General features: G+C 40.2%; 1 protein-coding gene across 2 annotated transcripts in view; it reads right to left on the bottom strand.

The window, feature by feature from the left end:
- Positions 1 to 5,489: 5,489 nt before the first annotated feature.
- azi2 (5-azacytidine induced 2) overlaps positions 5,490 to 11,177 on the bottom strand; it is an 80,734-nt gene continuing 75,046 nt past the window's right edge. For both annotated transcript variants that reach the window (XM_078539045.1, XM_078539044.1), the window contains one exon: positions 5,490 to 7,650. In XM_078539045.1, coding sequence (XP_078395171.1) covers positions 7,247 to 7,650 — 404 coding nt within the window. In that variant the 3' untranslated portion in view covers positions 5,490 to 7,246. The remainder of the gene's footprint in view (positions 7,651 to 11,177) is intronic.

Raw genomic sequence — 11,177 nt, 5'->3', positions numbered from 1 at the left:
TCCAGTGGAACGCTAGTCAGCTATTCAAATCTAGAACACTATATCTGCCTCTGTCAACTGTTACTTCATGTGTGAATTATTTTAGATTTGCACACATCAAGTAATCTTGTCAGCAGTGAAATTGCTAATTGTGTCTGTGGAATAATAACGTGTAAGCTTGCCTAGTCTTCTTTGGGGAAAGCAAATGGCTGATAGTCTCTGAGTACGGGTATGTGCAAGGGGGATATCTTCAGCAGCTTTTCCATGCTGTGAAAAGATTACCATCTTGTTAACCTACTGAAAGCTCAATAACAAATGAAGCATTAGGGAATATTACTTGGTTCTAATACTCAAAGTAAAAAGTAGATTTTGTCACTCTTTTATATGACTTTAGTTTTAGTCCAATACAATAGAGATTATGATGATGCTATGCATTATGAGAAGATTTTAAGCCTTTTAACAATCACGTTCCCTTAATAAGCTTTAAAATGTTAAATTTATGTGCAGAAAAAGACTGAAAAACATTAGTTGTTGTTACAGATAGGTAAATTATTATGTGAGCCAAACCTCTGACTTTCTTATATATGTAGATTAAGTTTGGTTCCATTATGGAGTCTGATGACTGGATTCCCCTGAGTCAGTTGCATTCAGTTGTCGTGATAAATTCCTGGCTATAATGTGATTGGCATTAATTTTCAGAAACTAGCTAACAGCATGATTAAGGTAGTTCTATTAGGAGCAAGATTCCATTTAAAACAGAATTATTACGTAGCATTAAATCTAATAAGTGTCAAAAACACAAGCACAATGAGAAAGTAATATCTGATAACACAGCAATAGCCAAGCTCTTTGTGCCCTTCCAGTCGTGGGATAATGGAAGAATGATCATGATCAGACTCTACGGATTAGACTACAATCTAGGTATCAGGTTAATTAAAAGATAGGAATTAAACTAAAGCAAAATGTTGGAACAGCAGGTTTAATTAACTTGCAATACAAAACTTGCAGTTCCTGGTGGCAAAACAATAATAAAAAAATATTTTCCTAACTTTCTTAGCAACACTGAACTTGGACTAGCATCTGTAACATTAAACTTTTATGACTTCTGATTCCCTCATAGAACTCTCCAAAAGCACACTGCTACAAAGGCTGTATTACATTGGAATGGGAATTGGAATACATCTGAATTAGTTAAAAACTTTGGAATATATTTGTTTGCCTGGACCATCAATCGGAAGCTTCAACTTTGGGCGAGGTCAGTAGGTTCATGTGAACACCATCACCTCAAAGTTACCCTCGAAGTCTGGTACCATCCTGACTTGGTAATATATCATGCTCCTTTCATTGTGACTGGGTCAAAATCCTGGAACTACCTACATAAGAGCATTGTTAAGTGTACCTACACCACACAGACTGCAGCGGTTCATGAATGTATTCATTAATGCCTTGGCATTCTGGGCTGAGAGCCCAGATATCTATTAGAGTACTGAAACACCTGAGCCCCAGGGAAAACATTGCTTGATTGACAGCTCTGGGTTTTTTATTTCTTCTGTCAGTCAAACAATGTTTATTTACACATGATTAAGAGGTTTCAAGTGCTTGCAGTTTCAGCTGTTGATACTTTAAAGGGTCTGGATGATTGACACTTTTATTGGCCTGTAGTGAAAAGGATTTTTTTTTAAAGAAAGTGGAAGTTAACAATGAATGACTGTTTTTGTAAAACCTTTTACACATCGTATTGTTGCTATAGGAGCCATTGATTCTACACAGTGTAACGTGGGTGAATGGGCATGGAAGTGTCATGGCTTGGCATGAGGAGCCATAAGGGATTGCTAGGGGCATACCTTGGCATGGGGGAATGAGGGGCCATAGGAGTGGGTGGGGGGCACACCTTGGCATGTGGGTCATGAGGGTCTATAGGGATGGGTGGGGGGCACCTTGGCATGGGGGCCATAGGAGATCATTGGGAAGCATGAGGAGGGGTGTATAGGCTGTGGGGAGTGAGGGGGTGTGAGGAGTGAGGGCCTTATACTGTTTTTTCTTTTGTAAAATCACAGATGTGTGTGACAATTACTAGATACATGATTTTTATACAAAATATTTACCTAAGACTAAACCATCTGTATGACATCAGGACTGATGAAGTATCAGTACAACATGCATGCTGCATTGTTTATGATCCATTTCAGTGCAACTTCCCCTGCTGGCTGGACTTGAGACAAGATTAAAAGGGCAGTATTAAAATAGCGTGTTTTTGTGTTATTGTTCTGCTCTCCAAAAACAAATACAATATTGTAATTGTGTGACCAAGCTGTATCATAGGGTTTGAGAATATGAGATTTCATAACACAGGGAAATTTGAATTTTCAGAGGTAAGGGCGGGGGGGGAGGGGGGGGGGGGGCGCGGATGGGAGCGGGGGGAGGCGGGGGGGTGGCTGGGAGTGGTGGGCAAGAACAAATAATTAGGACAAGTGTGTCAAAAAGGAAGTAAAACAAAAGGTGATAAGGCAAGTACTAGCACGAGTCTACTGAGAGTCCATTCTTCTTATTTGGTCTTGACAAATTCTTGCATGTAAGTTTGGGGGAGATGGTGGTGTAGTGATAACGCCACTGTACTAGTAATCTAGAGGCCTGGGCTAATGCTCAGAAGGTACAGATTCAAATTGCACCATGACAGCTGGTGGAAGTTGAACTCAATTAATAAAATCTGGAATATAAAGCTAGTCTCAGTAATGGTGACCATGAAACTATCATTGATTGTTGTAAAAACCCATCTGGTTCACTAATGCCCTTTAGGGAATGAAATCTGCCATCTTTACTATGTACCATGTAGATGGTATGCACTGCTGCCAGGTGTAACAATTGTGGAGGGAGTAAATGTTTAAGGTGATAGATAGAGTGCCAATCAAGCGTTCTGCTTTGCCCTAGTTGGTGTCAAGCTTCTTTAGTATTGTTGGGGCTGCACTTATTCAGGCAAGTGGAGAGTATTCCTGACTTGTACCTTGTAGATGGTGAACAAGCTTTAGGGAATCACGGGGTAAGTTACTCACCACAGGTACTCCCAACCTCTGACCTTCTCTTGTAGCCATAGTATTTATATAGCTGGCTCAGTTAAGTTTCATATCAATGGTGACTCCCAGGATATTTATTGTGACGGATTCAGCAATGGTAATGTTATTAAATATCAAGGTAAGGTGGTTAGATTCTCTCTTGTTGGAGGTGGAGATGGCGTGAACATCGTTGCCACTTATCAGTCCAAGCATGAATGTTGTCCAGATCTTGCTGCATGTGGGCATGGACTACTTTATTATCTGAGGAGTTGCAAATGAAACTGAACACTGTGCAATCATCAGTGAACACCCCCACTTCTGACTTTAAAATGGAAGTAAGGTCATTGATGAAGCAGCTGAAGATGGTTGGGCTTATGAAGCTTCGCTGATGAACTCCTGCAGACAGAGATGATTGGCCTCCAACAACCACAACCATCTTCCTCTATGCTAAGTATGTTTCCAGTAATGAGGAATTTTCTCAATTTTACTAGGGTTCCTCAATACCACACTCTTGCCAAATGCTACTTCGATGTAAACGGCAGTCACTTACACCTCACCTCTGGAATTCAGTTCTTTTGTTCACATTAGGACCAAGGCTGTGATGAGGTCAGGATCCAAATGGCCCTGGCGGAAGCCAAGCTGAGCATCAGTGAGCAGGTTATTGCTGTGTAAGTGCCGCTTGATAATACTGTAAATGATACCTTCCATCACACTGCTGATGATCGAGAGTAGATTGGTGGGGTGGTAATTTGCCAGATTGGATTTGTTCTGCTTTTTGTGGACTGGACATACCTGGGAAAATTTCCACTTTGCTGCACAGATGCCAGTATTGTAGCTGTATGGGAACAGCTTGGTTAGGGGCACAGCTAGTTCTGGAGCACTGGTCTTCAGTACTACAGCTGAGATATTGTCAGGGCCCACAGCTTTTGCTATATCCAATGCACTCAGCTGGTTCTTCATATCACTTGAAGTGAATTGAATTGGCTGAAGACTGGCAACAGTGAAGCTTGGGACCTCAGGAGAAGGGCAAAGTGGATTATCCACTTGGCACTACTGGCAGAAGATGCTTGCAAACACTTCAGCCGTGTGTTTTGCACTAATGTGCTGGGTTTAGCCATCTTTGAGCATGGGAAATGTTGGTGGAGCCTCATTTGTTTAATTGCCCACTGCCATTCATGACTGGACGTGGTAGGACTGCAGAGCTTTGAACTGATCTATTGGTTATTTTGGTAAAGTGTCCAGATGTTTCTTTTATTCATTTATGGGATGTGAGCGTTGCTGGCTAGGCCAGCATTTATCGCCCATCCCTAATTTCCCTCGAGAAGATGGTGGTGAGCTGTCCATGTGGTGTTGGTACATCCACAGTGTTGTTAGGGAGAGAGTTCCAGGATTGTTATCCAGTGACAGTGAAGGAACGGCGATATATTTCCAAGTCAGGATGCTGAGTGGCTTGGAGGGGAATTTCCAGGTGGTGGTATTCCCATGTGTCTGTTGTCCTTCTAGATGGTAGCGGTCGTGGGTTTGGAAGATGCTGTTTAAGGAGGCTTGGTGAGCTCCTGCATTGCATCTTGTAGGTGGTACACACTGCTGCCACTGTGCATCAGTGGTGGAGGGAGTGAATGTTTGTCGATGGGGGTGCCAATCAAGTGGGTTGCTTTGTCCTGGGTGGAGCCGAGCTTGAGCATTGTTGAAGCTGCACTCATCCAGGCAAGTGGGGAGTGCTCCATCACATTCCTAACTTATGTCTTGTAGATGGTGGACAGGCTTTGGGAAGTCAGGTGGTGAGTTATTCCTAGCAGGATTCCTAGCTTCTGACCTGATGTTAAGTCAGGAAGTACTTGTTGTCTCTGATGCCTGCATTGATGCTGGATGGTCCATCTAGTTTTATTCTTATTAGATATTTTTGCAGCGGTGTGATACAACTGAGTGACTATTTCAGAGGGATGTTAATGGCCGGGATTTTCCAGCCCCACTGTAGCAGGACCCGCCGCAGGAGATGCAGTGGCCCAGCCAATCCATTGACTTTCGGCAGGACCAGAGGATCCCGGCGGTGGGCGGGGCCGGAAGATCCGGCCCAATCTCAATCACATATCTGTGGATCTGGTGTCACTTATAGGACAGACCAGGTAAAGGCTATTAATGTCCTTCGGGGAAGGAAATCTATGAATCAGATGGTTTTTAATGACTACCCAGTAATTTGTTGGCCACCATTACCGATACTTTTTATTCCAGATTTATTTAATTAAATTTAAATTCCCCGGCTGTTGTTGTGGGATTTGAATTCATGTTTCTGGAGCATTAGGTCTCTGGATTACTAGTCCAGTAGCATAACCACTACAGTTCCTTAATCTTGTTGGGGTTGAACCAAGAAGCCCAATGCCACTTGCACATTAAAGGATGCAACTGAAAACAGGAGAACCTCTTCCTCAATAAATAATGTACATCATGTCTTTTGGAATGTTTAGTTATCATTAATTTATTCAATCAGTACATTGCATCATATACATAACTGTGTTCCACAATTCAAAAATGAGTGACTACAATGTATATTATTAGTGATCTTCAAGGGCTATATTATCCATTATTTGACATGTACAAAAAAAATCATTTTGGACCACAATTTAAAAGCCAAAGTTTTTTAAGCTTCGCTTTGTATTTTTTTGTATTATAAATTGATGAAATTGGACATAATAGTTAACAGTGCTAAATTGACACTTCTTACTGTAAATGAGTGCAAGAGCAACTTAAATGATGTAAAATCCCACTTTCTTTGCTGCAAATCATTTTTAAATTCTAAACTGATAAAGAGCTGAAACAGCACCTACATATTCAGAAAGGTGAGAATGTTTTTAAATGGTAGTTTACCGTGATACTTTAATTACTCTGAAATAGAAATCAGACCAACCTAGAGATATACAGAATTCAAATGCAACTCTATCACTTTTTTAAATGCAGATTTCCAGCAACACAGGAACAGAGTGATTTTAAATGTTTCCATTTTAATGCATTGTTCTCCCCAATTAGTTCTCCTTGCTAACCTTCCATGCTGTTCACCTTGGCTTCCAATAGACAACCACAAATTTTTCTTTCCTTCATCCAATATTGCTGAGGTGCTAAGATGGATCACGGCCAATTTTCCCTCTTTTCCGGATGGGGATCTCACATCGCCCTGTGCCCTGTTTGGAAGTTCTGTCAAGTTAGTCAACTCACCACTTTGAGAAAGCCAGAGAATAAAAGCCAACCAATATGGGAGTGCAAATTCAGTTCTCACATTCCATTAAACAGAGAACTAACTTGTGGCCAAATTTTCCACTTCAATATCTTAGAAAAGTATTTCAATGGGCTAGTTTGGCAATATTAATAAATTTCAATGGGGAATATTGGCATTTCAGAGCTTTAAGATAACTGAGCAACGATTAGAATGAAGCCTTTTATCAGGTTCTACGGCAGACCACCCATTGCTAGATTGCACTGATAAACACAACAGGCTATATGACAGCATTGTATTTATGTACGCACTGAAAATAAATCACTGTGCAATTTATTTTTAAAATCTCAAAATTGGATTCTTTTAAAAGCAACTATTTGCAGTTTTGTTTTGGGCAGGAATGACAGTGGGGTTAAGAGAAGCTTCTGAAGAATAGCATATTCCATTAAATATGGAGGCACTTTTAGAGGAATCAAAAATAACTACAAGGTGCAATATCAGTGCAAGATGGATGAGCAAAATTTCTTTCTCCGCAGAATGAAACAAACTATTTAAATAGGATATGTTCGATTTTCATAATATTGAACAGAATTTAGCAATGTGAACATCAAATTTGAATTTGTCACAGCTTATAGGTTTTCTAGTGCCAGGACTTTCGGCTTTCTTACAAGAGGCAAAGATTGAGAATTTCAGCACCATTTCCTAAATCCACAGTTGAGTCCAAGTGGCAGCTTGTAGAAAATCTTATTTCTATAACGTTTGTGTTTGATATAAGATAAACTATTAGTTGGAGAAAGAAAATAAAAGTCACTGTGCAATAGCTCTGCCTCTTGATGCATTCTGTAAAGATTATCAGCAATTCTCAAAAACGTTTACTTCTTTGAATTGAGATACTGATTATAGAAGCATCAAGAGATACCATCACCTGACCATCCATTTGCTTCTAAGTGTACATTTCTAAAGTAGCGAACAGAAGTTCTCATTTACTGGAAGTTCACAATTATACAGCTCAGCTCCTGAACAGCAAGTCTGGATTATGCATATTCACAACAGGAATTTTCATAGCAGAAGAGGGAGAGCTATTTCCAGTTTTCCAGAATGCTGCATTGCTTGGGTTGCTCATTGGTGGGCTAGGAAAAACCCACGAGTTATCATCAAATGAGCCCTTTCCACAAGAACCACTATCCTCCAGAGCAGCACTGCCAACCGGACTGGGTCTCGAATTTGTCCATGGTGCAAGGAACTCTTGATCACATAAGGCTGCTGTATCCTGCTGAAAATGGCGAATTGCGGTAAAATTGGAAGTTTTCACATCAGTATCCTTTGAAGAGGAACGTGGTGCTCGATAAGTTGCCACGGAAGAATGGAGTTCTAGTTTTCCACCATCAAGTACCAAGTCATCTAGACATTGAACTGAATGCATAAATCAAAGAAAAATAAAAAGCAAATTACAACTGTGCTTTGTAATTTCATCCCCAGTCCCAGGAGTTTGAGACTGACTATTTATCAGGAAGATATATAAACAGACTTCCTGATTACAGCTGTACAAAAGGAAAGACAACATCTCATCACATATTTGTAGTTTTACTTGGTGGGATACAATAACTTGCTATTATATGGTCTCCTACATTTTCCCTAGAGTGTCTCAGGCTACATGCGCAAGTGAGTAATCTACAAACAGGAGGGTTCGAAAGTTTGACTTGATGCAGGAGTCACCTTAATCAAATAATCCCCATCCCTGTTGTATAAAAGGGCCTTTGCTGTGTACAATGCTAGAAATGGCAGAAGAGAGATCCAGTTGAAGGGAGAAAGAATTTCAAATCGTGAAAAATAATAAAGGACAATCACTTTAGATTATTCCTTGGTATGATCCCAACCTACACCTGATTCTCTCTCTAAGTTTAAATTTGAAGTTCTCTTTGCAAGAAGCAGAAATCAATATCATTTGTTACAGCAAACTGGATTATGATTATGACTGTGCAGCTTAGAAACCATGCAATATTGGTAGACAATATTGCAGCAATACACTGAAGAATTCATAACTTTTGCACACTTTAATGATCAGGTATCACTGTCAATTGAAATTATGATGAGTAAGTTAGATGAGGAACAGTTTCAGGCAATATAAGTTTAAAATAAAACATAGCAAACGTAACATGCTATCATCATCAACAACATGCATTTATATAGCACCTTTAACAAAGTATCCAAATGCACATCACAAAGAGCCTTATCAAATAAAATTTTAACTTTGATCCACATAAGAAGATATTAGTAGAGATGACCAAACGCTTGGCCGAAGAGGTAGGTTTTAAAGATCATATTAAAGGAGCATGGACAGAGAGATAAAGAGATGGAGAGGTTTAGAGAGGGGATTCTAGAGCTCAAGAGTCCTGGCAGCTGAAAGTATGGACCCCAGTGGTGGAGCAATTAAGCTCAGGACGCACAAGAGGCCAGAAGTGGCGGAATGCAGAGAACCCAGAGACTGTGGGACTGGAGGAGGTGAGGCCACGAAGGAATCCAAAAACAAGGATGACAATTTTAAAATTGAGGTGTTGCTCAACTGGATCCAACGTAGGTCAGCGAGCTAAAGGGGTGATGGGTGAACAGGACTAGGTGCAAGTTAGGATATGGGCAGCAAAATTTTGGATAAGCTAAAGTTTAGGAAGCATGGAAGATGGGAGGCTGGCAAGAACAGCCTTGGAATAGTCAAGTCTAGAGGTAACAAAGGCATAGATGAGGGTTTCAGCAACAGAAAGATTGAGCCAGGGGTGGAGTCAGGCGATGCTAGAGGTGGAAGTAGGCAGTCTTGGTGAAGAAACAGATGGAGGGAAGTTAGTGGTGACCTTCACCAAAAAAATTTTCTGAACTCAAGGAAACCTACTAAAGAACATATTACCCAAACAGAAAGTTGATGTGTTGGTGTGTGCAAAGGTAATGTCAACAGAAGAAAGTGAACTGATATGTGGCTCAGAATAAGTCCTATATATGCACCAGGAATAGAATACTTCATGGATCAAAACAACACCTGTATGATGAGAATACTCTTAAATGGATAGGCCTCCAGTATTTAATCCTCAATCCAGATCTCAACAAAGTGGGGCTTTTTACATCATACATGGTTGTTGCTTCATTTTAAAGATGTAATTGGTTGCATGTAGAAAATAATCATTTTAAAAAGGCCTAGAAATTTCTCCTTGGGGATATTGTGGAGGATAGACCTATAAATGCACTCATTCTGATGTCAAGTTACACTCAAATTTCCACTCAACCTCATTAGAACATGCCCAAATATAAAATGACTACAAATCTGCATCACTGTCCAGCCTGATTCAAACATAACTGGGCCAGAAAAAAATGCAGCCTTAAGGTACCAGCGTGGAAAACTGTAAAAGCATGATAAAAATGTTCCTTTCAAAGTGAGGTAGAGGATTGCAAGGTAAATGGCACACAGATTTCTGTGAATGATTTAAAAATCTATACTACCCGCTTATCCAGATTGCACAAGGTTTTGCTGGATTACCCCACTAGGGTGCAGGCAGCAGCAGTCTGGTCCAGAAGCTCACAGCTATCATCATGGACTGATCACAGGCCATGACTCATCAGCTCAGCATCCTTCTTTTATAACCTGCATTTAAACCTAAGTTTACTGGGAGACAATCTGTACAGGGGAGCAGCTGACCAAAGTGCTTGTCTAAGCACGGGACCCAAGCAGATGCCTTGAGAGACCTGTGGGAATTTTAGGTCTGTCTCTATTACTTCCTCTTTCTCTTCCTCTGTAAAGAGAAGAGGGCCGGGGTAAGAATGTGCAACAGTGGGACTGTCGCAGTCATGTCCTTCTCAATAATTTTGATATGTTGTTGATGCTAATTAATAATTCCTTACTTCAAAGAGAATCTTAAGTAAATATTTATTTAAATGTTTATCAGCATTTTTTAAAAGTTTGCAGAAGTTGAAAAATTGCTAAACGTTAGGTTGGTTGAACTCAGGTTTCCAATGATTTGCTATGTTTATTATTGCTGACTGAAGGTACATTCTTGATGATAAGTAGTCCTTTTAAATTTCTAAAGAGAGCCTAACATTGTGCAATGGCTGCACTTTATAGTCATCTCCTCTGCTAGGATGTCAGCCGAGGACTATACACTCCATGGGCCGAGTACTTGCCTATGGGGTACTGTCTTCGGGCTTACTTTCTCTGCATCCTTCCTCCTGTTTCTTTTCCCTCCTCCCGTTTCTTCTCCTCTATTATAATATAAGGCAGGTGTAGAGACAGCAAAAGAGCTATTTTTATTTCCAAAATAAAGCATACAATACATTTCTGCAGTAACAACAGCTGTGAACACCTTCAATATTTTCTGGATCAGCTGACTACTGGTGCCTGTGAGTCTGAAAATCTGGCTGCAATTTGAAGAGATTCTTCAAACAAGCACAATTGCAGGAAATTTGACTGGAAACCTCAGAGCAGAGTTAGTTTTATAAGCACAGATGCGTTTGGCAGAGTGAACAACAGACAATTATAAAAGATGGGAAAGATATGAATGCATTGTCTTGACACATGTAACTCATGCCTAAAATTCCACAATCTTTTCGACAGTGCCATTGTGTCCTGGTTGCATGTTTTTCTGGGCATAAGTATGCAGGAAATCCAGAGCCATGTCTAAAGTGCTCACTCCATGAGTTTGATAGTGAATGAATTTTTACATCAAGGCTGAACAAAGAAGGAGGAATTCGATATTAATAAATGTCTTTTAAGATTGGCATTACTAGACTGCTCCTTCACATAAATATTGTTAAGAGCACCAACACCTGACAAAATCAATTTCATTGGTTTGAAATAATGATGGTAAAGTATCAATTCTGGGTACGTATATTTTAAGCTCATGTAAAGTATGGTTCAGTAGGTGCATAGCTAAAGTGACACGTTGACGTTGATGTTAAGC

Source organism: Cetorhinus maximus, chromosome 3 (assembly GCF_964194155.1).
Source record: "Cetorhinus maximus chromosome 3, sCetMax3.hap1.1, whole genome shotgun sequence".
NCBI classification, from domain to species: domain Eukaryota; kingdom Metazoa; phylum Chordata; class Chondrichthyes; order Lamniformes; family Cetorhinidae; genus Cetorhinus; species Cetorhinus maximus.
Note: the sequence above shows the minus strand (reverse complement) of the source record. Positions and strands in the feature narration are given on the sequence as shown.